This window comes from Rhinatrema bivittatum, chromosome 4 (assembly GCF_901001135.1).
Source record: "Rhinatrema bivittatum chromosome 4, aRhiBiv1.1, whole genome shotgun sequence".
NCBI classification, from domain to species: domain Eukaryota; kingdom Metazoa; phylum Chordata; class Amphibia; order Gymnophiona; family Rhinatrematidae; genus Rhinatrema; species Rhinatrema bivittatum.
Genome location: NC_042618.1, coordinates 474,364,560 through 474,392,168, shown reverse-complemented (window position 1 = coordinate 474,392,168; position 27,609 = coordinate 474,364,560). Strand labels below are relative to the sequence as shown.

At 42.9% G+C, this 27,609-nt stretch overlaps 1 protein-coding gene across 6 annotated transcripts in view; it reads left to right on the top strand.

Moving 5' to 3' along the window:
* Nucleotides 1-27,609, top strand: part of NTF3 (neurotrophin 3) — a 215,874-nt gene that overhangs the window by 45,777 nt on the left and 142,488 nt on the right. For 3 of the 6 annotated variants that reach the window (XM_029597275.1, XM_029597273.1, XM_029597270.1), the window contains exon 1: nucleotides 11,066-11,455. The exons of 1 other annotated variant lie outside the window; for it this stretch is intronic. Coding sequence is in view for 1 of the 5 variants with exons in the window: in XM_029597269.1 (XP_029453129.1) it covers nucleotides 12,740-12,757 (18 nt within the window). In the remaining 4 variants the exon portion in view is untranslated. Of the gene's footprint in view, nucleotides 1-11,065; nucleotides 11,456-12,407; nucleotides 12,758-27,609 lie in introns of those variants that run through there. 2 more of the 6 variants (XM_029597269.1, XM_029597271.1) reach the window with 2 other exon arrangements.

Below are 27,609 nucleotides of genomic sequence, written 5' to 3'. Positions count from 1 at the left end.
AGTGACTCGTCTCAGACGCCGAGAGCAAAGGAAGCCACTCGTGAGGGCATTGTCCCGGTTGGAGAGGCGCCGTGGAGGACCCCAGAGAACGTGACTGACCCCGGAGGAGGAGTAGCAGAGGGGCTGTTACCGGCTGGGCTCCCGATAGACAACTTGCCCGCCGCTGAGGGTGAGTTCATGCTGCTAACACCTAGACCTGAGGCAGTGACGTTAGAGTCACTGTGGGACTTGATGGCGGGCCAGGGCCATGCAATAAAGAGGTTGGAAAATAAAATGGATTCGTTGAATTACAATTTTCAACAGAGAATAATAGATGTGCAGACGCAAGCTGTAGAATTTAGGAACAAAGTTAAAGAAGCTGAAAAGAAAATCCAAACTCTTCAGACTGTAAATGCAGCTGTGATTAGAGAACAAATTGCCTGTTCCAGGCGCTTGGAAGCCTTGGAAAATAATATGAGACATCTTAATTTACGGGTGTTGAATTTTCCAAAGATAGCTGGAGAAATCCCGTTTACTACTTTGAAGAGACTGTTTAGAGAGGGCCTAGGGTACACAGAAGAAAATATGCCTTCGATCAATTTCTGTAAATTTATGAGTAATAGACCTTTGAATTTAACCTCTACTCCAGCTCCAGCTGTACCACTAAACCTGACAAGTTTTCTTGAAAACTCCGATACTGATGTTATAGACAGAAGTCCATTGCTAGTAGCCTTTATATCTGTTCAAGATTTAAACGGAGTTATGAAAAATTATTTCAGAAAATTTCCTTTATTATTTCATGGTCAGGCTGTTCGTATTTACCCTGATTTGGCTCAAGTCACCCAAATTAGGAGGAGAGAATTCCTTACTTTAAGGCAAGAGGTGGTTTCCTTAGGCTTTTCATTTAAGCTTCGTTATCCCTGTAGATGCACTCTAAATAAAGGAGATGAATGTTTTATTTTCCTCCAGGTTGACCAACTTCGTCAGTTTGTAGAGGCCCGTAGGCCCAATACATCTTCCCCGGCCGATATGGGGTTAGGTTAAAGTTATAAGCCCAGTTAGTTCTATGTTAATGCCATTATTTTGTAAGGTTACAGTTTAGTAACATTCCTAAAAGGTCTCTTCAAAATTTTCCTTGCCTCCACAATTAGTTAGGGATTGCTTTTACAGAATTAAGATAAAAGTTTAAAGAAGGATATGGTAATAAATATTGTGGAATTGTTTATTTCTTTTTCTTGTTTAATAACTGGCTTATTGGACATTTGGTGTATTGGAATAGAAATGTCTATTCCTAGTTTTCTCATTTGAACTGTTCACTGTACCAGTTAAAGTACCGTACCTGAAATAACTCTTTTTGTGATTGTAACAATATTGAAAATGTATAAATAAAGAAAAAGAAAAAAAAAATGTGCAAGTGGATAATGTCAAGTCAATGTATGTGAAAGAATTAGTAACATGCATGCCCGCTGTTAGTTATGTCCAGATAATACATACTCTCCTACCCATCAGGCAGGGCACATATTGGACCTGTTTCTCTGTCATGAAAAGTGGATTTTTCAAATTTCTCATCTGTGTGTATTTAAGTTGCTGTGGTCTGACCGCTGTGGTCTGTCCCGGTCTGGGACACATCTCCTGCACTACGGCCGTCAGCTGCCAGCAATCAACATGGCGCTGACGGCCCTTTCCCTTTACTATGCCACTCGGGGACACCAATGGTGGCAGTAGCCCATGTGACATAGTAAGGGCGAGGGCCCCTCAGCGCCATTTTCAGGACTGGCAGCCGGCGGACCTTTGCCCTTACTATGTCAGAGGACCTACCGCTGCCATTGCTCCACCCCACTGACATAATAAGGGCAAAGGGCCGTCGGAACCCGTTTCAGTGCTCGCAGCCGACGGACCAACGCCAATACATCGCTCCCGGACCGCTCCTGAACGCCCGCTCCGACTGACATTTTTATCAGGTCTCGGGGGGTCTGGAGGGTGGAGGGTGGTGATGATGAATTTATTGCGAACATCTTGGGGAGGGGTCACGAGGGGGAGGCAGGTTTCATTCATTCAGCAACTCTGGGGGGGGGCAGGGGGGGGCTACTGTTTTTCGCATGGCTGGGGGAGGGGGGGGCAGGAGAGTGTGGGGTGGTTAGTTTAAGAGAACTTTTCTCATAGGGTTGTTTTTTGGGGGAAGGGGGGAGGTTCACACACAAATACATACACTAAACTTGCACGATCTCGGGAACGCACCAAAATAGCCCTCCCCAGACCACAAAACAAATTTGGGAGTGCAAATTTGGTTAGGCCCTCCCCTATTTGGCTACATAACGCGCACAGACGCCCAGGGACAGACCACATGTAGCACCAACAATTCTAATTTCCCAGGTCTTGGGAGGGGGCAGGAGGGTGGGGGGTTATTATTTGATTTAAAGGGATGGGATTGGGGGGGGGGGTTGGGGTGGGGGGGTTCCCACAGAAATAGAAAGACAAAGGTTTTCTGATCTGAAGGGTAGGCAGTAGGCGGGGGGAGGTGACAGTGAGGGGAGGGAGAATGAGGGGAGAGGTGAGTGTGAGGGGAGAGAGTTGGCGTGGGGACAGGGGAGGGAAGGGAAGGGAGGGTGAGTGACCAAGGGGGAGGAGGATAAGTGACTGAGGTAAATGAGCAAGGGGAAGGGGGAGGGAGGGTAAAGAACCTGACTCTGCCACTGCAACGCGTGGCCGGGTACCACTAGTAGATCTATATAAAAGCTTATGATATTCTCAGTTTGTTCTCTCTTCCTTTCCAAATCATTCCTAACATTCTAGTTACCTTTTTGACTGCTGCCACACACTGAGCCGAAGATTTCAAGGTATATCCAAAGGTCTCCAGGGTGGTGATTACTAACATGGAACCCAGCATCATGTACCTGTTGTTGGAATTATTTGTCCCTCCATGCGTAATTTGCACTTCTCTATATTACATTGCATCTTCCATTTAGAAGCCAGGTCTTCTAGTATCACAAGGTCATTCTGCAATTCTTGATAATTCACTGCTGTTTTAATGACTCAAAACAATTTTGCATCATCTGCAAATTAGTTCATCTCTCTCATCATTCCTTCTCCAGATCATTTATGAATATGCTTAATAGCTCAGGTCCCAATACAGAACCCTGGACCACTCCACCAACAACCTTTGTCCATTCAGAAAACTATCTAGTCCTACCCTCTTTTGCCTGTCCTTTATCCAGTTACCAATCCTTAATAGGACACTGCCTCCAATCCCTTGACTTCCTAATTTCCTGAGAAGTCTCTTATGAGAAGTTTTGTCCAATGCCTTCTGAAAATTCAAATACACTATATCAACTGGCTCACTTTTATTTGTATGTTTATGTACACCCTCAAAAAAAAAATTAAATATATGAGGAAGACAAACCTTCCCTTTGCAAAACCCATATTGACTCCCACCCTGTTAAACCATGTCTGTTTATGTGGGCAGTAATTTTGTTTTGTAAGACTAGTTCGGATTATTTTGTTCAGCTCCGACGTCAGGCTCACTGTTCTATAGTTTCATGGATCACCCCGGAGCCCTTTTTAAAGACTGGTATCCCATTGGCCACCTGGTACCTTGGCTGTTTTAAATGATAGGTTGTAAATCAGCAGAAACAGGTATTCAATTTCATTTCTAAGTTCCTTTAGACATCTGTGGTGAATACAATCTGTTCCCGGTGATTTGTTATTCTTTAGTCTGTCAATCTGAGCTTTTTATTATTTTATTTATTTTTATATACATATATACCTGGGACATCATACCAGTTCACATAGTTTAAGTACATAAATAGCAAAATTGGTTAAAATATATCAATTAAGAATATAAAACGTAATCACATAATACATAAAATACACATCAATAAAATAGAACAATACAACTAATCAAATTAAAAAGGTAATAAAAAAAAAGAAAGAAAACATTAAATTAGACTAAAAGAATAATATGGCCATTGGAAAATCGAGATTTCATGTGTTTTCAACTAAATGCCTGTTGAAATAACCAAGTTTTTAATTTCTTTTTAAATGTCTGAAAAGTACACTCAAGCCTTAAATCAGATGATAAGAAGTTCCATAATTTAGGACCTGCTAAAGACAGGGCTCTCTCTCTCACACTGTTTAAATGTGCTAATCTAGGAGACGGTATTGAAAGTAAACCTATGTCAGCAGAACGCAGATTTCATTGTAGTGTATGAAAATGAAGTGCTGCGCTGAACCATTCAACATTGTCATTAAATAGCGATTTGTGGATCAAAGTTTTACAGTGATTCCATCTAGTCACTCAAAGTCATCACCATCAAAAAATGTTTCCATGAAGATGTTTCTGACATCCTCCTCCTCAGTAAAGATAGAGACAATGAATTTATTTAGTTTTTCTGCTATTTCCTTGTTCTTTCTGATCATCCGTTTTACCCCTCAGACATCTAGTGGCCCAGCTGACTCACTCAAAGGCTTTTTGCTTTGAATGTACTTGAAAAAGATTTTATTACTTGTTTTTTACCTTTATGGCAAGCTTCTTTTTTTCAAATTCTTTCTTAGCCTGCTTAATTACTTTATTACAGCTAACTTGCCAGAGCTTATACTTGTCCCTATTTTCCTCATTTGGGTCTGCTTTCCATTTTGTGAATGATGCCCTTTTGGCTTTAATTCCTCTTTTCACCGTACTATTAAACCACACCAGCAGTTGTTTGGTTTTCCTTCAACCTTTTTTAATGCACAGAATACGTTTTGTCTGGGCCTCAAGAATGGTAATTTTAAAGTGTTGCTTGTAATTTTATTTTTTCATTTTTTGGATCCTTCATAATTGAAATTCTAAGCAGCATTACATATGTGTGTAACCCTTACTTGGGGTGCGTTAAATCCCAAGGGCACACAATCTAATTTATATCTTCAGGGCTACTCTGGTTAACCATTTCATCCCACTGAGACTCTCAATCCCTTGGGGGACTCTTTTTGCAGGAGGAAGCTCTTGCTTACGGCCCAGATGATGAGAAAAGATTGCCAGTGTGTGTGCTGTACCTTAAGGGCTTCTCATGAGGTGAGAGGCTATAAGAATTAGACAGGACCAGTTTACTGATTCATAATATTAAATAAAGTCAATCTTGTCCAAAACGATGAGTATACATCTGACTGTGGTTACAGGGCTCTTTCTGTGTAGGTGGGTGTCCTTATTACAGACCTCTGGGTAGAGCCCATGGTGATTTTAAATAGGCAGAACTCTCCCAGCGGCTGTGCTGTGGGAATCCTAGTGGAGGGGGTCCCCTTTACACTGCAAAAATCCTAACTTTAGACGTCTTCCTTCTCTCAGACCCCCGGCCTGCCCAGGTTCCTCGTTGTGCAAGGATCCAGATGGGGTCTCCCTCTCTGATTCTTCCTTCCTTGGGTGCAGCTGTTCTTTTATCTTAGCTGTTATTTCGGGTGATTTTTCTTGTGGGATAAGGCTATTACTCCTGCACTGCAATCCCAGTGGGGAAGGGGGATCAAAAAAAAAAACAACCCTCCCCACTAACTCAAAGTGTAAAGCAGTTAAAGTTTAACTGGATACGTCTTCCTAAACTGGGGTTCATGCTGTCACAGGTGCTTGCCACATTCAGGGTGGGAATGGGCTCACTGGTCTTCAGCCCCTGCCCTCTGAGTACGGACAGCAATGATGACTTTCCCCAAAGAAGCAGGGGGAACTCAGTCCCTTCCAAACAGAAACTCCTCCAGCCTTCACTGTCTCTGGCAGCAGGACCTATCACTGGTGCTTGCCTACCTAGGGTTCAGAGATGGCTTTGCTCCCCTGGTGAGAGCATTTTTGCCCCTAAAAGGTATCAGGCTCAACACTCTGTCCCTCTGTAACTTAATGTAAGGACCCTCTTACAGGGAGTGCACAATGAGGTATCCCATCTGAAAGAAAACTCGGGACGCCCTACCAGAGTGTGGGAAAAGGACATCGTTACTCTGCAATTACTCTCTCGGTGGTGGGGCCACTTGGCAACAGTGATCATAACATGATCAAATTTAAACTGATAACTGAAAGGGGGACAATAAGTACATCTGCAGCTCTAACACCAAACTTTCAAAAGGGAAACTTTGATAAAATGAGGAAAATAGTTAGAAAAAAACTGAAAGGTGCAGCTGCAAAGGTTAAAAGTGTTCAACAGGCTTGGACATTGTTTAAAAATACAATCCTAGAGGCGCAGTCCATATGAATTCCACGCATTAAGAAAGGTGGAAGGAAGGCAACACAATTACCGTCATGGTTAAAAGGTGAGGTGAAGGAGGCTATTTTAGCCAAAAAAAATCCTTAAAAAATTGGAAGAAGGATCCATCTGAAGAAAATAGGATAAAACATAAGCATTGTCAAGTTAAGTGTAAAACATTGATAAGACAGGCGAAGAGAGAATTTGAAATGAAGTTGGCCATAGAGGCAAAAACTCATAATAAAACCTTTTAAAAATATATCCAAAGCAAGAAACCTGTGAGGGAGTTGGTTGAACCATTAGATGACCAAGGGGTTAAAGGGGCTCTTAGGGAAGATAAGGCCATTGCAGAAAGACTAAATGAATTCTTTGCTTCTGTGTTTACTAATGAGGATGTTGTGAAGATACCAGTTCCGGAGATGGTTTTTAGGGGTGATGAGTCAGACGAACTGAACGAAATCACCAGCAGAGGGACGAGGATGACTCGGAGCGGTGCAGGGCCTGCGCGATCGGCGCCGGAGACCCGCCGGGGTAAGGCCTGCTTAATCACACTTACCCACGGCGGCCTCCGACCCCGACCACGAGGCAGCCCCTGCCTTCCTCCGTGATTCGCTGTCGCCATCCTGCCGACCTTCCTCCGCCTCTGAGGGAACACGCTGCACGCTGCCGACGTACAGCCAATCAGGGGACAGCCCTGATTGGCCTTTAAATTTGAGAGGCTCCAAGGCGCCGCGCACCGAGCGTCGCGCGCCGAAGGAGCGCAACAAAGGAGCCTGCTCCTTTGTGCACTCCTTCGTGCACTCCTTCATGCGCTCCCTTTATGCACTACAGTCTTCATAGTCCTCCCCACTGATCCCTCCACAGCTCTCAGCAACCTTCCAGCCCCCTATATCTTAGGGATGTGAATCGTTTTTTGACGATTTAAAATATCGTCCGATATATTTTAAATCGTCAAAAATCGTTAGAAGCGCGATACAATAGGAATTCCCCCGATTTATCGTCAAAAATCGTAAATCGGGGAAGGGGTGGGCGGAAAAACCGGCACGCTAAAACAACCCTAAAACCCACCCCGACCCTTTAAAATAAATCCCCCACCCTCCCGAACCCCCCCAAAATGCCTTAAATTATCTGGGGTCCAGAGTGGGGGTCCCGGTGTGATCTTTTACTCTCGGGCCTGCGGTGCGTTGTAGAAATGGCACTGGCGCTACCTTTGCCCTGTCATATGACAGGGCAAAGGTAGCGCCGGCGCCATTTTGATTTTTGTCCCCCGACGTCAGGAGCGTAGGAGATCGCTCCCGGACCCCCGCTGGACCCCCAGGGACTTTTGGCCAGCTTGGGGGAGCCTCCTGACCCCCACAAGACTTGCCAAAAGTCCAGCGGGGGTCCGGGAACGACCTCCTAAACTCGAATTGTTTTGCCGTACAGCAAAATGGCGCCGGCCATACACCGTATGGCCGGCACCATTTTGGCAAGTCTTGTGGGGGTCAGGAGGCCCCCCCAAGCTGGCCAAAAGTCCCTGGGGGTCCAGCGGGGGTCCGGGAGCGATCTCCTACACTCCTGACGTCGGGGGACATAAAAACAAAATGGCGCCGGCGCTACCTTTGCCCTGCTGTCATATGACAGGGCAAAGGTAGCGCCGGCGCCATTTCTACAATGCAGCAGAGGCCCGAGAGTAAAAGATCACACCGGGACACTCCCTCTGGACCCCAGGTAATTTAAGGCATTTTGGGGGGGTTCGGGAGGGTGGGGGATTTATTTTAAAGGGTCGGGGTGGGTTTTAGGGATGTTTTAGTGTGCCGGTTTTCCTGCCCTCCCCCGATTTACGATTTACACGATATTTTAAATAACAAAACCGCGACGATAAGATTCCCAACCCCCCCAGCCGAAATCGATCGATCACACGATTCACATCTCTACTACTCCTATCCACCATGTCTGCCATTGGATTCACCCAAATCATCAACACTCCCACGCAAAAATCGGGCCACACCCTTGACTTAATCTTCCTAAACAATAAAATATCCGCAATTGGACCACCCACTACAACCCCCACCCCATGGTCCGACCACAGCCTCATCCAAGCCAAACTTCAACTCCAATCGACCCCACTGAAAACAGACAACCGATTCATCGAATTCACCAAACCATGCTCCAGTGAAGACCTCGCCGAACTGTTACCTGAAGCACTAAAAACAATTAACCTAAATGATGCCAACTCCGCCACAAACTCCTGGATCTCCATCAATGCAGACATAGCCAATACAATATGTCCCACGATAAGAAAGGAAATCAAACCATCTACAAAGCAAAAAGCTCCATGGTACACCCCAGAACTGAAAACCTCAAAGCGAACACTGAGACAAACCGAAAAACAGTGGAGACGAACCCCTACCCCAAACCTGAAAGACAAATACAGAACGCTACTACACAACTATACAGCTGACCTCAACACAGCAAGCGGGTTAGAAGCAGGTTAATCGCGGCCGCACTTTACTGTATCGGCCTGATAGTGAGTATTTCATTTTTTTAAAGTTTAAAATATAATGGGCCTGATTTTAAAAAGCATTTACATGCTTAAAATTGTGTTTTACACATGTAAATGCACTTTATCCATGAAAATGGGCTTTTGAAAATTGGTAAAATATATGCCACTGAATTGTCCATCTATTTTACTGTGTATAGTAGAGATGTGAATCGTGTGCCCGATCGTTTTAACGATCAGGTTCGTTTGGAGGGAGAAAAAAATCGGATCGTTAGAGATGTGAATTGGAATCGGTTCCGATTCCAATTCACATCGTTAATTTTTTAGTGAGGCCTGAGCAGATAAAAAACCCACCCCGACCCTTTACAAATGACCCCTTTGCTCTCCCACCCTCACGAACCCCCCCAAAATGTTAAATTACCTGGTGGTCCAGTGGGGGGGGGGTCCCGGCGCAATCTCCCGCTCTCGGGCCATCGGCGCCATTTTGGCTACCACTGATAAAAATGGTGCCGATGGCCCGATAAAAAAAACCCCACCCCGACCCTTTACAAATTACCCCTTTGCTTCTCACACCCTCCCGACCCCCCAAAAAACCTTTTACATGTACCTGGTGGTCTAGCGGGGGGTCCGGGAGCCATCCCTTCAATCATACCCTCGGTGCCGGACTGGTTTCAAAATGGCGCCGATCGCCTTTGCCCTCACTATGTCACAGGGAGCCTCTGTGACATAGTGAGGGCAAAGGCGATCGGCGCCATACTGGCAAAGGCGATCGGTGCCATACTTGCAAAGGCGCCATTTTGAAAGCAGTCCAGCACCGGCACCGGCACCGAGGGTATGATTGAAGGGATGGCTCCCGGACCCCCCGCTAGACCACCAGGTACATGTAAAAGGTTTTGGGGGGGGGGGTCGGGAGGGTGGGAGAAGCAAAGGGGTAATTTGTAAAGGGTTGGGGTGGGGTTTTTTTTTATCAGGCCATCGGCGCCATTTTTATCAGTGGTAGCCAAAATGGCGCCGATGGCCCGAGAGCGGGAGATCGCGCCGGGACCCCCCCCCCCCCCCCCCACTGGACCACCAGGTAATTTAACATTTTGGGGGGTTCGGGAGGGTGGGGGAGGGTAAAGGATTGGTTTTAAAGGGTCGGGGTGGGTTTAGGGGTGGTTTTGGTGTGCCAGTTTTCCCGCCCTCCCCTCAAATAATTCCCGTACTCGATTTAACGATTTTTCACGATAAATCGAGGGAATTCCTATTGTATCGAGTCCCTTACCGATTAATGACGATTTTAAAATTATCGGACGATAATTTAAATCGTTAAAAAATGATTCACATCCCTAGTGTATAGTGCATTTATGCGGGTAAATAGCTTTTGAAAACTGCTACAATAGTACGTTAAATTTATATGTGGAACTCCTTTGAAAACTCAACTGAATCTATTCACTAGTAAATGAACCACAGTGTTTTTAAACGGACAAGATATTTTCCATCAAATCCAGCCTTTGTCCAAGTATTCTAGACCTCATTTCATACATCCCTTTACCTGTTTTTATTATTATTGGCCAATAAGAGTTTCCCAGTGTCTTGATAAATACTTATATGGAGCATACCTCAAATAAAGTTAATGTAAAAGCCAATATCAGATTTCATGGACGCTATATACTGACTAGTTAAAGAAACTAAAAAATAGGTCCCAGTATCAGCAGATCAATTTCACTCTATCACCATCTTGAGCTCCTTTTTGTTTACCATGGAACATCTTCAAGCTACTACGTAGGCTTATTCTCAGTCTTATTCAAAACCTACACATGTTCATACATCAGTCCTGCGGTGCCTTCAAATCTGAATGTAAAATATGGGGGGAAAAACCCCCCATCATTCTAAATTCAGGCTTCTAAAACTGTAAAACAAACCCAATGATTTAAAAGTAAGAAACGGGGAGTGCACCTCTTTGTTTGGAACATTTTCCTAACCCCTACATTGTTTTTTTTTTGTTTCATATCCACCATTACTTAAGCAGGATTAGGCAGGCAGGTCTCAAATTACAAAGCGTGTTGTTTGCATGCAAATAAACACACACACACTCTCTCTCTCAATGTGTGAAAAACGCAAAGCCTCTTTTGTTTTACCTCGCATTAAAGCTACAGGGGCTGCACTTAGGAGTGCTCAATGTGTCACCTTCTGGTGGAAAGGTGTGCGCCCGATATAAGTAACTGCTTGACTGCTGGTACCGGGCTCTCTCATCAGTGCTACTCAACGAAACAATATCAGCTCCCAAATTGGTTTCCTCTTTGACTCCCTAACTAAAGGATTGGGGTGGGTGGAGTGGGCAGGACTCTAGTAGGGTCTGGCACACCTCCTCTATAAATGCATTTAGTTTCATCTGCCTGCCTCCCTCTTTTGCTGTAGAGCTACCCTGAAACAAGCTTTGTGTTGAAAAAGTAAAACAAAACCGTGAAGAAGGAAAAAAAAAACTTTGTGGTGTGGAATTTTCTTTAACCATTTTTTTTTTTGGAGGACTTTGGAAAATGCCCAGAACAGCAGCAAAAAGAGCGACTGAAGAGCAGACTGCAAAAGAGTGTCCCGGTGCAGATCCAGCAGAAGATATTGACTCCCAGTTGTGTTCCGAGCTGATAAGAAACAACGCACAGAGGGATTCGGAGTCAGGCGCAAGGCTTCCAGTGCAGGAGACCACACAGGCTGATAGCATCGGGGAAACTGAGGAAACTGTGCACAGCTGAACTCTATCCCATTGAGACACCTAGACCCATAAGTGGGTGTAGGATTTCCAGAAGAGAGGGCACAGGTAGGGGTCAACTAGCCACAAGGCATGCGAGGATTCATAAGGGTCACAAGACATGGAATTTCAACTAAACAGAAAGAGCAAGTGTTAAGCATAAATAATAGGAGTAAAGGGGAGCTTCATTCAAAAATACTGCAACCCAAGGGCTTACTTTAATTTTTGAAAGTAAAATATGCATGCCTCCAAATTTGGAGTAGTTTCCTGTTTAGTGTTAAGGGGTTTTTTTTCTCTTTGATTAATTTTAAAGAAGTCATTTTCACCTTCTGGTACTTAGTGAAAGTAAACACAATTTTCCAGTGTTAACTGAACTCCTGCTGCTAGTAGTGAAATAAAAAAAAAAAAATGCAGAATGAAGTCTCCTTCTACACAGTAAAAAAAAAAGATAGGGTGGGGGGGATTTTTAGCATTACCAGCTTTTTCCATGAGTTATTTAAGGAAGTTGATTTGAATAGTCATAATTTGTATACATTTTGAAGGATGAGTACTGGCTTTGTCTTCAGATAATGATTAATTCGGACAATTTTCTATGTGTTAGAGGCAAGTAGATAAACGTTATGTGCTGAGAAGAAAGAGGTGGCACAGTAAGTTGTTATTTCAGTGGTTTTCATCTCCCAAACGCATGTGAAATAGGGCATAATAGCATGGATTTATTGCATATTAAATTCAAGCTTTAGGTTAACCAATACTGAGTCCTCTGTTCTGAAATATGCATGAGAGGTGTGCTGTGTACCTTTGCTTCTGGTCAAACTATTCCTAAAACAAAAGGCACGCACAACTGGAATGTTGATCAACCCCAAATAAGTTACATCAGAGCAACTCCAGACTCAGCTGTTTTTCATAAAAAAATACTGCATTCTGCATAAGAAACAATGAATACAGTGTATGCAACTTAAAAGTTTGCCTGGTTTACTGCCAGTAGACGGCTAAATAACAGCAATGATTTGGAAGCAGTTGCAGTAATTTACCACCAGTGACACCGTTTCTTGTACGTGTATGAATCCGAGCCCCACTTGCCAGAGTAAGGCTGCTTCCGAGCCCAGGCAGCCTCCCGTGCTGCCAGAGCTGCAGTGCACAGGGGGTTAATCTGCAGAGCAGCAAGCCATCTGGCTGAGCTGGTTTGTTATAACCCTGCAGATTGGGTTCACCAGACGCACAGTTTTAAGGCTCCTCTGCCATCCAGCAACTCTCCCAACTCTGCCCAATCCGGCGCGCTGGCCTTTGCATGAGCAGACTTCTTGCAACCTTTACCTTCATGTCGACGTTTCTGAATACATTTCCACGGCTGCCATGGTTGCTCCTGCCACGGTAAGAGCGATTTATTTAGGGGATCGGAGAGGCTGGTCTTCGGGAGCCAGTCGGCGAGGGGTAGGTCAGCGGGCGCTCTCTTCCAAATTGGGTAACAAATGTAGCTTTTTATTTCCTCCAGGTTTCTCTCTTTCCTTCTGATCACGATCACTATATTTAAAGTACTGACCTTCAATTTTACCTACACCTTATAGATCTCGGGAATGGCAAGCAAGCAAAGATTACAAATTAAAGCAAGCATTTTTTAATTCCTATCCGCTTTCGGAAGATCTAAGGTAACTAACTAGGCAAAAGTTGTCCGAATTAGTCATGGATTATTTATTTTTTTTCTTTTCTGTGGAAAGGCAGCTACCATGTAAAATGTAATAAAAGGTTGCAGGTCCTACCAGGGAGTGCATAAGCAGCTTGCTCCAACAGACCCAAGCCACCCTGAGGGAGAGTTGACAAGCTCAGTCAGAAGTTTCTCTTTCTAGTGCACTCTCCTGCCCCGCGCACTACCCTACTCCAGCCTGCTTAGTAGGCAATGCTTCCCCCCCCCCCCCCTGTACTATTCAAAATCTTCACGTAGGACTTTTAGGAAACCTGGATCATTTTCCGATGGCAAGTGCAATTTCTTCAGAGAGAGAAGGATTTTCGAGCAGCACCAGAGGATTCGTTTGGTATGGCAGATGTTTAGCTATGAACTTGCACGGATGAGAAGTGACACAGGAATGCACTTTGCAAAACTTTAAAAGAAAAAAAAAACATCCACTGGCAATATGAAAAGCTGCTGCTCATCTAAATAGTCAAAACAAAGATTAAAAAGTCAATTTGTGTTTTGTCTTAATCTTTAGATGCATGAATACAACCGTATTAGTGAATGGAAAATATAGGTCTCAGTTTGGATACCTTTCTTAATCTTAATCCTTTATTCAAATAAACGAAACTATCCGGTGCTTATATCTCCAGATCCAAATGCGGATATCTGGGAGATAAATAAGTTGTTAAAATCTAAAATGTGTGCCAGGCTGTGAATGTGCCACCTTGGTGTCCAGATGTCCACGCAGTTATCTGTGCAGGGTTAGAAGGGGCTGCATGTTCAGCCTCGGACAGCTGTACCCAAATTCAGTCTCGAGCCACTGGAAAACAGCGCGCAGAGCTCGTCCCGGTGGTCACCTCTGCTCGGCATCCGTAATTCTGCAATGTTTTGTAACCAAACGAAACCTGGCTGCTGGGAAGAGTGCGCTTGCAGGCCAGGACTGCAGCGGGAAAGTCTCTGATAGACTGCAACAGGAAGGCTAGGGGGGGATGGCAGGGCTGAGAGTGATTCCAGCTGCTTACCTTGCTCACTTTTTCTCCAAAACACGTGGCAACTCTAAGAGCACTTTTGTTGGGGGTTGTGCCTGCTTATTATTGATCTTCCTGCCAGCATCTCAGGGCATTAGCAAACCCTACGAACCCGCGGACAAATCTGAACAAGAAGGGAAGCAGATCAGGAAATGCCTCCTTGAAACACCATCAGAATGTTTGGTGGTTTTGCATTTTTTTTTTTTAATCTGGAAAGGATCAGTGCTCAGAGCTACAGGTCAAAGATCCATGAGCAGTGAATATAAGCCTTGGTTTTCTCCACTGTTGGAACTGGAGATAATTTACCTATGGGAAATGCATTTCTGAGGGTTTTGTTGGAGAAAGGGGCGGAGAAGAAGGACTGACAATATATATAATAATTATGCACTTGCCCATTAAATACACTTCAGCACGATAACTGTTTAAATGACTCAAAGTCGTATTATAGGAGGGAGAGTGGACAGTGATAAAAAGAGCCATCTCAGTCTGTTTACTCTTTATGTCCAATTCAACACTGCTCTGCTCTTCATTACTCTGGCATCTCCCTCCTTTATTTCCAGTGCTTCTGGCATGGGGAGAGGCGCTAAGATCTCTTCCACTGTTGTCTTTCTCCTCTGGACGGGGAGCTGGGAGCTACTGATGGCTGCTTAGAGACTCCCTCTGGGTCCTAGCGCCTAATAACCCTCCACGTTTTGCATGAAAAAGTAATCGCGTGTGCGCCTGTGATTCCGATAGATTAGCTTTGTTATGATTTCCTTTGAAGTGCCTGCTTCCTAGGAGGACAAATTGAAATACAAACCATTCTTCAGCTCTCCAATTATTTGAGTCACCATTCCTAGAGTCTATTAGGAGGGGTACAATGTTGTTAAAGAATTTCGCATGGCTTTTATGTTCAGTTATTTTTGAGTTGTGCTCTCCAGCAAGTCTGGGTCAGAATTGGAATGCATACTTTGAGCACTACAGACAATCTATAAGACATGTTTATTGTATGTACTGTATATCTAAAAAAGGTAGGACACTGCATACATGTTCAAGCTCCTGGTAAAATAATATTTATATTTCAAAATACATTGTCTTCTGAATAAAGTGCACTATATAAATTACAGAATATATTTTATAATTCAGCCAAACAAATGCTATTTTAGTTGTAAAACAATCAACGATTTATAATATACAAATAGATATTCAACTATGTATTGTAGCAAAGAACAGTGATTGTACTGCTCGTATGGAAACATTCTATACATTTATTTCACAATAAAATCTGCTCTGAACAGGAGCTAGTAGAGAGGGATTCTTAAAATGAATACAAAATGGTTTACAGATGTAGATGATGATTTTATTTTTTTATTTACTAATGATAAAGCATATTAGACACAAGGGTCAACAAACCAGTTGAAGGCAATACTTTTTTTTTTAAGTACACGTCTTGATATCTGAGCACACTCACCTGCCTTTACAACCATCTTGTTTTACTGATTACTTACCAAAGAAAACAGGAAGACTTAGAAGTTTGAGGGTGAATGTAGGACTGCAATACATCTTACTAACTGTCCAGAGTTACACTCCCTTCACCAGGTTAGATCTAGAAAGCTGGTCACAAATTATTAAGTTAGTCTAATAAAAAGGTGTCATCTACAGCTTATTTGTTGACCCTTGTTTCTATATATTCAAGCACACTAACACTTATCATGGAACACAATTCTTTAGGTAAAGTTGATTTGAAGTGGAAGCCATCATGCAGTGTTGTATGTTGAGGGGAGAGGTCCTAAGAATGTATTCAGACTGTTTCACTATGTCAGTGTCTAAGATGACATTTGAATTGTTTTTAAAAAGTCTATATACTGTAAAACGTATGATTTAGAAGAGAAAAATGCTTTATTCTAGAGGTACGGCAGAGCAGATCACCAAACTGTTTGGACAAGTTCATGTTTATTAGACTTTGGATTTTTATCTAAATGATGCTCAAGGCATCTTAGAGGATTATTAGACTTCAGATACAAGAAGAAAAGTCCTATATGGCATGCGAGCACGTGAGAGAATCAGGAGGCTTTTTGTATTACTTCTGAGGCTTTAAAACAGCAGAACATAGGAGATTAACGAGCATACAAGAAACAGTTGCCCTCTGTGGTTCACGCTTCTCTGATAAGTCTTGGCAATCAATATGATTAAAACAAAACTGTGTGGCTTTCAATTTAAACAGACTCATTAGTTGCTTATTATATATTTGCCTTTCGTTTAACCACTCCTGTATTTTTAGCAGAAGTTGAGTAGTGTGGCCAAGCATTGTAATTTGCAACTTGCATCAGATATCACTGATGATTCTTATCTCAAGCCTGGAATAACTGGATCAGTTTCAAACTTAAGCCTCTTTGTATGTCTCTGCTATGTACTGTATTTCAAACAATTTTGGCATTGTGAGGATGCTGTCGATTCCATAGCCCTGCAACCATTAGTACAAAGTCACTAGAGCTGCCTAAAAATTCATGCAGATATTATTTGCCTCATTTTTATGCTCAGTAATTGCTTCACTTTTCCAGCGGTCGTTTTGCCACAATCATTTCGTGCAGGTTCTCTCCTACTGTGGGTCTATGGCGTACCATATTTCCCTCTATCTTCTGTGTCAGACTAGTGAACAACCACATATTCAGCTCGGTGAGTTGGACTATGTATCCCCTGGCCCAAAATATTTGCAGACTGAATCATTTAGAGAAGCCCCAGAAAACAGCAAGCCTGTGTCACAGGGAACAGAGACAATGAGACCTTCTGAATGAATAGCTCGACATCTTCTCCTTGTATGATCCCAAATTACATGTGCTTTTTATCTGTTACATTTTGTTTTATTTTATATACAGTATGCCCATCAAATCTAATAAAGGCTTGAAAAGGAAAAGTGTTTTTACTGGGCTAATCAAATCACCAGTGATTAAGTGACAAAGGAAGCCCACTGAGTCCTGATACAGGAGATTACAAAGACATTTCAAACAATTCAAACTTAAAAAAAATATATTTTTTTTCTTAACAGTTTTATTAATAATAATAATAATAATAATGTCCTTAGGAGCAGGCATGAGCACATAATTGCCCCTGCTGTACTTCTGTTGATAAATACCCTTACCATTGCTTGGGGCGTTTAACTACCAACATTGGCAATTATGCGATGACAACATCAGCTGCCACAGGCAACATCACTTAACTACTAAGCGAGTAGAATTGGTTTAAATGAGGGGCAACAGGGTAAAATGACACCAAACTGAACAGGACTGAACAGTTGGTAATCATTAGTCCATTTACCCCCTATAGGCCTATAATTACATAATAAAATACATTTATTCATAGATCACCATCAATATTTGCAGTTGCGTGCCTATTAACTCGTAAAGTTACCAGGTTCCTTTCAACACAAAAGTTTATGGTAGGGGTCTCAGCACAAGGAGGCCAATATTTGAAGAAAAAAAGGAAAACAGATAACTTACAAACAAAAGTCAAGATTAGGGCAGGATTCATCATTCCTCGTAGAATGATGAATCCCGTGAAAAAGGGGCAGGCTGAAGGGGGGGTGGGCCTGCGAAAGGCCACAGCCGTTCGCACCGTGGTGTGGCCGGCTGCAGCCTTTCACGCAAATAGCATAAAAGGTGGCGCTATTCGCTGTGCTACTGCCGGCGAGGATGTTCCTCACATTATCACTGGCAGCGGTGCCACAGCCGACTCCTCCCCTCCAGGTCACTTACATCCTATCGCACGCGAAAAGGCCCTTTTTGCGAGCAATAAACCTTTAGAAAATAACCCCCTTGTTGGATAAGTTATTGGATATTCAATGGGATAAAATGGCCTGCTGAATATCCTCACTTAAAGTTATTTGGGTATACCTACCTGGAAAACTTTAGAACCTAACCAGCTATGTTTGAATATCGCCTGTTAAGTAACAATCCAAAATTAAAAAAACCAAAACAAAACTAGCTAACTTACTGGCTCAATCCCTACTCCTCTACCCCACTGAAAAAAAATGTTGGCCATTGTGGTTGCTAACCCCCTCTCAACAAATATTCCAAAAATGTAGTGAGACTATAGCCCCACAAAGCCTTCTCTCCCCCACCTGAATTCGCTGACTGCAGTTTTAAAGCTGGCCCCTCTCCTGAAGCCCACACTTCCCCCTCCAGCCTCCCCTGTAAAGCCAACCTGAATCCTCCAGGCCCACTGGAACGCCACCGTTCTCAAATCCCGCATGGCAAATGTGCCCAGCTCCCGGCTCATCCAGTACAGCTTTCACAGCAATGCTGCTACCAGGATCGACCTACCAGCGTTGCTGTCAAAGCAACACTCTGAACAGACTACCGATGAAACACAGGATGAGCCGGGAGCTGGATATGTGCACCGAGCTCCTAGAAACAGAGAAATGATGGCAGAAAATGATCGAATGATCCTTCAGTCTGCCCAGCAAGCTTATTTTGTATCTGCTGCACCGTGCAGGTCACCCCCCTATGCTTCTCAGTTTCCCAATCCATAAAAGTCAGGGCCCTCGTTGTTTGCTATTTGAATCCAATTTCCCTTTATCCTTGCCGTGGAAGCAGAGAGCAATGATGGAGTTGCATCAGCATTATCAAGGCTTATTTGTTAAGGGTAGTAAGTAACCGCCACACCAGCAAGTCACCCCCATGCATCCTGTTCTTCATTTGCATCCTCCAGCCTTTAGGAATCCACAATCTTTATCACATGTCCTTTTGAATTATTTCACTGTTTTAGTCTTCACACCCTCCTCTGGAAGGGTATTCCACGCATTCATCACCCTTTCTGTGAAGAAATATTTCCTGACGTTGGTTCTCAGTCATCCTCCCTGGAGTTTCATTTCGTGACCCCTAGTTCTACTGATTTCTTTCCAACGAAAAATGGTTAACGATTGTGCATCATTAAAACCTTTCAGGTACCTGAAGGTCTGTATCCTATCTCCCCTGCACCTCCTCTCCTCCAGGGTGTACATATTCAGATCCTTCAGCTTCTCCTCATAAGCCTTCCAATACTGACCCCACACCATTTTGGTCGCCCTTCTCTGGCCACCTCCATCCTGTCTCTATCCTTCGATGGGAGGCCTCACCAAGGACCTGTATGTACAAGGGCATTATCACCTCCTTTTCCTTACTGGTTATTCCTCTCTCTATGCAGCCCAGCATTCTCCTAGCTTGTCACATTGCCTCACCACCTTCAGATCGCCAGACACTATCACCCCAAGGTCCCTCTCCCAGTCCATGCACATTACTCCTTCTCCCCCCATCACACACAGCTCTTTTGGATTACTGTACCCCAGATGCATAAACTCTGCACTTCTTGGCATTGAATCCCATCTGCCAAATCCTTGATCAGTTTTCAAGCTTTCTTAAGTCTCCTATCATTGTCTTTACTCCTTCCAGCATGTCCGCTCTGTTGCAGATCTTAGTATCATCCACAAATAGGCAAACTTTATCTTCTATGCCTCCTAGTGGTAATAAGGGGTTTGGGGAGTTCTGGATGGAGTAGGGAGCTCTCGAGAGGGTACCAACCTTCAAATTCTATTTAGTGAAGGAGGAGCGGAGGTTTTTCCAGCCTATAGGCCCACTATGTTTTTGGTATCTTTTGAGGTGCTTGGGGGGAGGGGAGGAAAATGGTGCTAGATTTAAAAAAATCTACCTAGCCACCTATATTACTTGAAAAGCTTGTTACAGTAAAGTTATCTGGCAGCTCCTCTCAGCCACGTTCAGACTTAGTCAAATAACCTTCCCTGCTGTTTTGGAATGAAAAGCTTTCAGGATTTCCAACAAATTCTGGCTAACTTCCAATTAGACATTTCTTATGCTTAATAAAACAATATGGAGCTTTAAATACAGTTTGAGGAAGGCTATAAACACGGAACTTAGTGTATCTTCTACTATGGTATTCAGCATCCTAAGAAAACGTTTCTGTGAACAGTCTCTGTAATTGACCCCCTCCTCTGGAATGAACTACCAACTGAGGTTGGTGATATCACAAATTTTAAACTTTTTAGAAAAAGTTGAAGGCACATTACTATCAGATGGCTTTCCTGTAATTTATTTTATTGTTGTGATACTATGCTTTTATTTATTTTCTTTTATATACCGACATTCGATCGAAATATCACATCGGTTTACAGGAAACTGAGAGATAGGGCGAGGTCCGCCCTATTTACATTATAACATGGTAAATTATAACTATTTACAAGGAATATTATAACTATTTTACATTATAACATGATAATATTCACAATACATGGTTTTATTCAATGTAGTTAAGTTTTGTTTTATTGTTTGCTATATTATGTATGTTTTTGGTACATTGCTTAGCATTGTATCTTCAAAATAAATTAATAAAATAAATAAATAACTAATAAATTGTGGCTATGTGAACTCAGCTCCAGAATACCTCCAATGTATCCAGATAAATTTTATCCGTTAATGACATAGCAGGATAAAATTTATCCAGATAAGTGGCCAAGATATTCAAACCTCAGGGTTTATCTGGATAATTTAAAAGTTATCCAGGCAAACATCTTTGAATATCTACCTCAAGGAATTTAAGTAATTTGCTTGAGCCTACAGTAGAGATCAAGATGGCCCTCATATTTGGATACACAGATTACATGGATCTGTGCTCTGATTACTAGGCCACATTGCCTGTCCACAAAAGAGTATCCAGTAAAGGTTTCCACTCAATTTGTGCCAGACAAAAGGACCATTAACATTAGCCATTAATACATGTTAATATTCTATATTAATGACATGTAAATGAGTTTAATATGACTTTATAAGCATTAATGTTAGTGTATTAATGCAAATGTTATGAGAAAATCCTAACTATACCTCACTGAGGTGTAGGTTAAATTCTGTGTGTCAAGATGCCTATGTTGTGAGTTTTAAAAAGCATTATCTTTTATGCGTTAATACGTAATGAGCTGTTTTGTATCTTATTAGCATAGGTTTTTCTATTAAAACTCTCACAAGCTAGGTTACAGACATTAAAAATGTTATTGTGTGTAAATTAGATTGCGTATGCTTACAGTGCTGTTAGTGCATGCAAACTCCATCATGGAGGTAGACTTTAATACACCGACCTCAAAAAGCGAAACAGCAAATGTTTGCTAATGCTTGACAAACATTTGAAAATTTCTCAGTTTACACTTGTCTGTCTTCTTTAATGATGCTGGATTCAATTTCCTTTGCTGTGCTCCGTGTTTAATGTACTTAATGTGTGGCTCACAGCAAGCTGGGATTACAAGGGAAAACAGCCTGGCCTCCAAATTCTTCCCTATTCTGAAAATTCCAGGAGTGTGAGAGACGTCACAATCAGATACTTTTTAAAGAATGGGATATAACCACTTCTATCCATCAGAAAAGTTTCTTTCCTTGATATCGTTCAGTACGCTATTGCCTACATCCAATATGAAGCTCAATCCATGTCTTTGGAGTACTCTGTTGTCCATGGAGGCTCCCTTAGAGACCATCACAGCTAAAGTTGCAGAGCCTACATTGAGTCTAACTGCCAAGCCTTTGCAGGTACGGTAGCTTAAGAGCGCAAAGTAAGATCTGCCCTTTTTAGTTCATTCTCTTCTAACTTCCTGCATTAACTTATCTTCTCCCAAAAATCTGATGTCTAGAGAATATGGCTGACATCTAGATTCTATGTGGGAGAAACACACTTAAGGGTGAGGAATCATCTGGGGTCAAATAGATATGTGCCAAGGGAAACCAAACAACCCTTTCTGTTTTCTCAGTTAAATCTTCTAATGTGAACATTTAGGAGAAGGAAGAAGGGTGGTGACCATTCCAACAGGGGCAGATTGTAGGAAATTATCAGCTCAGGGGATTTTTTTTAAAACCAGCCCAAAGGATACTGGTCTGGCTCCCTCCTGCTTGGGATGCCCTTCTGGAGGAGCTGGTGAAGATGAGAACAGTGAAAGATTTCAAAAGGGCATGGGATAATCACTGTGGATCCCTAAAGACTACAGGATGGAAATGAAGAAAAGCTTGCATGGGGATAACTTGTTGCCGCAGTGGTTACTACCCTTATCCAATAAACCTACATACTGTTAATGCAACTCCATCATTGCTCTCTGCTTCAATGGCAAGGGGTAACAAGGAACTGGATTCAGACAGTAACCTACTTTTACGGTTTGGGGAATTGATAGGCATGGGGGTAACCTGCTTAGCGTGGTAGATAGTACCATAAGCTTGCTGGACAGACTGGATGGTTCCTTGTTTCTTTCTATGCAGCACATGCTTCATAAGCTTGCAAAAGCATGTCAAGCCAAACCTTGAGAGGTTTCATCATTTGACCTAGACCCCGGCCAGAATTAAGCCAAAATATCTCCAACATAAATTTCCATTTTTCCTAAATAACAAAGTAGATCACACCCTAAACTGGGGTGAGCAAACTGAGCTGAAGTCCTCAACTGCTTGGGCCCCTCTCCCCAAACTTGGTGAAATCTCTTATATATTTCCTGGATTCCTGACCTGGTGTTAAAGTCTCTTGCCGACCAATCAGCTCTTGAGCCAGCTGCCAAGTAATGAAGCAACAACGCTCCCAGCCAACATCAATCATGCACACACATACACACTTGCACACGTTCTGATACATGCATTCAGTTGTGCTGCTGCTCCCCTCTGTTGCGAGTGACATAAGCGTGAGTACCTCTTCCCATGGCGCAACTGACACAACCTGAGGGGCAGAGTCCTATGGTCTTTGCCAACAATGGGTGAACAAGTCTTTGCACGGGCTAGACTAAGAAGATCTAGAAATCTATAACTACAGACAGAGCCGAAGGGCAGGTTAGGGTGAAGATGAAACAAGGCTGAATACTAGCTTGGATGAAGGCAGGCTGAAGACTGTGACTAAGAACACAGGAACATAAGAACATGTCATATTGGGTCAGACCAAGGGTCCATCAAGCCCAGCATCCTGTTTCCAACAGTGGCCAATCCAGGCCATAAGAACCTGGCAAGTACCCAAAAACTAAGTCTATTCCATGTTACCATTGCTAATGGCAGTGGCTATTCTCTAAGTGAACTTAATAGGTAATGGACTTCTCCTCCAAGAACTTATCCAATCCTTTTTTAAACACAGCTATACTAACTGCACTAACCACATCCTCTGGCAACAAATTCCAGAGTTTAATTGTGCATTGAGTGAAAAAGAACTTTCTCCGATTAGTTTTAAATGTGCCCCATGCTAACTTCATGGAGTGCCCCCTAGTCTTTCTGTTATCCGAAAGAGTTAATAACCGATTCACATCTACCCGTTCTAGACCTCTCATGATTTTAAACACCTCTATCATATCCCCCCTCAGCCGTATCTTCTCCAAGCTGAAAAGTCCTAACCTCTTTAGTCTTTCCTCATAGGGGAGTTGTTCCATCCCCTTTATCATTTTGGTAGCCCTTCTCTGTACCTTCTCCATCGCAATTATATCTTTTTTGAGATGCGGCGACCAGAATTGTACACAGTGTTCAAGGTGCGGTTCTCACCATGGAGCGATACAGAGGCATTATGACATTTTCCGTTTTATTCACCATTCCCTTTCTAATAATTCCCAACATTCTGTTTGCTTTTTTGACTGCCGCAGCACACTGAACCGACGATTTCAATGTGTTATCCACTATGATCCCAGATCTCTTTCTTGGGTGGGAGCTCCTAATATGGAACCCAACATTGTGTAACTATAGCATAGGTTATTTTTCCCTATATGCAACACCTTGCACTTATCCACATTAAATTTCATCTGCCATTTGGATGCCCAATTTTCCAGTCTCACAAGGTCTTCCTGCAATTTATCACAATCTGCTTTTGATTTAACTACTCTGAACAATTTTGTGTCATCTGCAAATTTGATTATTTCACTCGTCGTATTTCTTTCCAGATCATTTATAAATATATTGAACAGTAAGGGTCCCAATACAGATCCCTGAGGCACTCCACTGTCCACTCCCTTCCACTGAGAAAATTGCCCATTTAATCCTACTCTCTGTTTCCTGTCTTTTAGCCAGTTTGTAATCCACGAAAGGACATCGCCACCTATCCCATGACTTTTTACTTTTCCTAGAAGCCTCTCATGAGGGACTTTGTCAAATGCCTTCTGAAAATCCAAGTATACTACATCTACCGGTTCACCTTTATCCACATGTTTATTAACTCCTTCAAAAAAAATGAAGCAGATTTGTGAGGGTGTTTGATCTGTATGATGTTATGAAATATTTTATTGGTATTTGGGAAATGTAAAAGAAAATAATATATACACTTTTAATGAGAGATAGAGACAGCCTCTTTATAAGGCCTTCAGAGCAGTGAAGTATTTATATGACTATAGGGGGCCAGCTAGTAACTCGAGGTGAGGTTTTGGTGGTGGTGTAGGGTTTTGGGGCCAGTTTTACATGCAGAGTGAGATGTACGAACAGCACAGTTGACCTCAGTGAAGATTTGACATCGTCTAGAGCGAGAAAACATTGAAGAAATCTTATCTTTGTGACTTTACTCACTCCAAATGAGGTGACTACTATGTGTGCGCCACCCCAGAGGCTCTCTCTCGCTCTCTCTCTCTCTCTCTCTCTCTCAAAATGGAAAAATTTGCATTCGTGCCATGTGCTACCATTACTATCACATGCAGTATGGCGTTAACATATGCATTATCGCGGGTGTTAACACCATAACACATTGTAATGAATTACCCTATTAGTGAGGGTCTGTCTGTGTTCTGCACGTGTCCGAGGTGAGGTATTCTAATGTGTAGTTTCCATGTAGGGATCTAGCACAGCTTGGTTTGTTCTCTTTTCCTGATAAGTGGTATATTTGTGATTTATGGCCTGGTGTAATATTTGCAGTGCTGCCTTTTCGTAGGTAGGGTTGTTACTGTTTGAGTGCTGGCAGTTAGAACTGTTTTGGAATGAGAGGTGTATTATATTGTAATTGTATTTTAGTTAGCTCATGGCTTTCTGAAGACCAAGCCCACACCCAATTTGCATTACAATAGTCTTAATACGTTCCAAGTGTCTTTTTGGATTTTAAGCAGAGTTTTCTGGTTGACACCACAGCAGTGCATGTAAATATAATATACAGGTTGTGATATTTGTACTTCAAAATACTGTACTTTGAGTGTCCCTTTTCATGTAAAATCTTGAACTATAAATGCATAATTTTAAATTGTACGTGAAAAGGGCTGTAGTGCGGGGGGAGATCTGGACACAAATCTGTAAGATTCACCTAAAACCCTTCTGGACACAAATCTGTAAGATTTACCTAAAACCCTTCCACTGGCCCTGATTAGAAAAAGAATGCAAATTAAACATAAAAAAAAGAGACTGAAGAGGGGCCAGCACAGTAATTGTTCACACAGGGAAGCTAAAAAGCTAGCTAGCAGCGCTCCCATCCCTCCCCAGTGAGAGGAGACCCCCATGAGGCAGTGAGTGTGAGCGATGGGTTGAGTGACTGAGAGGGAAGATATGGGGTGAGTGGCAGGGAGGGGTGACTGAGAAGGAGCCTGTGTGTGTGCCTGACTGACAGAGAGGGAGGAAGTAGGAGGAAGAGGTGAATAAGTGGGAGGGAAGGCTTGAGTGACAGAGGGAAGGGGGTGAGTGAGAGGGAAGGGAGAATGAGGAAGTGGAAGAGAGGAGTAAGAAGAAGAGAGGGTAGACGGGATTTGTGAAAGGAGAAAGTTTGTGTGTTCCCTGCTCCCCTCCACTAATCCATGACAATCTTAGGGTGACCGGAAAATCAAAAGTTCCCAGGTGTCACTTGACAAAGTTTCTGGCAATGAAAGTTTTCTTTGTGGCTGGTACTGAGGTGAATTTTCTTTTGTATGGTGAGCTGGTGTGGGCTGTCTCTTGGAGAGCGTATCCCTTTTGGGTAACTTAGCAGGGGGAGGGGGGCATCTTCTCCTAATCCTGTCTCTCATCTCAAGCAGCAGATTGCCATGAGCTGTTCCTAATTGCTGGCATTGGTTACCAATTAACAGGTCTACCCAGTAAGGACGTGAGGAAAATGGGCGCTCAACACTGAGCTTACCTAACGAGCACCCAGCCACCTCTCCTGGGCACGCAATACTGTATTTAAATGATGGGGTGCGCTAAAAAGGAGGCACTAGGGGGGACAATAGCGCGCCCCTAGCACCTCCCTAGCATCAGAAACCCAGGAGAGGTGGCTGTCAGCGGGTTTGGAAAATGAACACTCAATTTTACGAGTGTCCGTTTCCCTTGGATTAGGAAATGGATGCTCGTAAAATTGAGCGTCCATTTCCCTAACCTGACCACTGGCGCACTTTTTTTTTTTTAACATGATATTAAATCGGAGGATGTACAGAAAAGCAGTATTTTCTGCTTTTCTGTACACTTTTTTTTGGGCTGCTCAGAAATTAATGCCTGCCCTGCTCAGAAATGAATGCTTTCTCTTGGGCAGGCATTAATTTCTGAGCATAAAATGTGTGAATCAGGCGCACATTTTTTTTTCTGTATCTGGGGTGAATAGCTAATAGCCTCATCAACACGCATTTGCATGTGATGAGCACTATTTGTTTTGGGGGGGTTTGGATACACGTTTTGGACGCGATAAACCCCTTATTGTATAAGGGGTAGTGGATGCATGTCCAAAACGCGCATCCAACCGCGGGTTAAATGGTGCGCTCAGCTGAGCGTATTTTACTGTATCGGCCTGAAAGTAAAGCTCTGCTCCTTCTCTGAATTGCCTCCCACAGCTTGACATCGGCATCATCAATGACCAGCTCAATGTCGCATGTGTTAGCATGTCAAAGGAGACATTTTGAACCTGGCCTTTATTGATGATGTCAGGCAGGGGAGGCAGCACAGAGAGTTGGTCATAAGGCAGCAACACCAACTTCAGCAGTCGCCCTACGTCCCTACTACTAGGATGCCACCAGAAAATCCAGCCAAAAAAAGGCATTTGGAACCTATATGACAGGAGTGGCCGACTCCGGTCTCAAGAGTCACTAACAGGTCTGGTTTTCAGGATTTCCACATTAAATATTCTTGAGGTATATATGCATATAATGGAGACGGTATATGCAACTCTATCTCATGAATATTCACTTTGGTTAACCTGAAAACCAGAGTTGCTTGTGGCTCCTGAAGACCAGAGTTGCCCACCCCTTCCATATGGTATTAAGCTTATTGTAACATGCATTGACTATGGGCAGCCCCCAGAACCTGTAAAAAGGAACAATAATAAGTGTTTTGTGTATTGATATAAAGGTGGTACGATAATCAAAAGCAAGATGTCAGCAAGCCAGTCAGCGTGGACCTTAAAATGGACCACTCAGTCTAATCAATCCTCCTCCTTATCTGATGTATCAGTTTTTTGTTTTTATCTGCATTTAAAAGTCCCAGGTATGGCACACATACAAAAAAATTGGCTGATGTCAGGATTTGTGTAACAAAACTTCAGCAGGGGAGCAATTCAAAAGAGATGATTCTGAAAAGATGTGTTCACGTCAGGTTCCAAAGCGTCTAACCATTTCTTATAAAAGGGATCTTTAGGAGGGA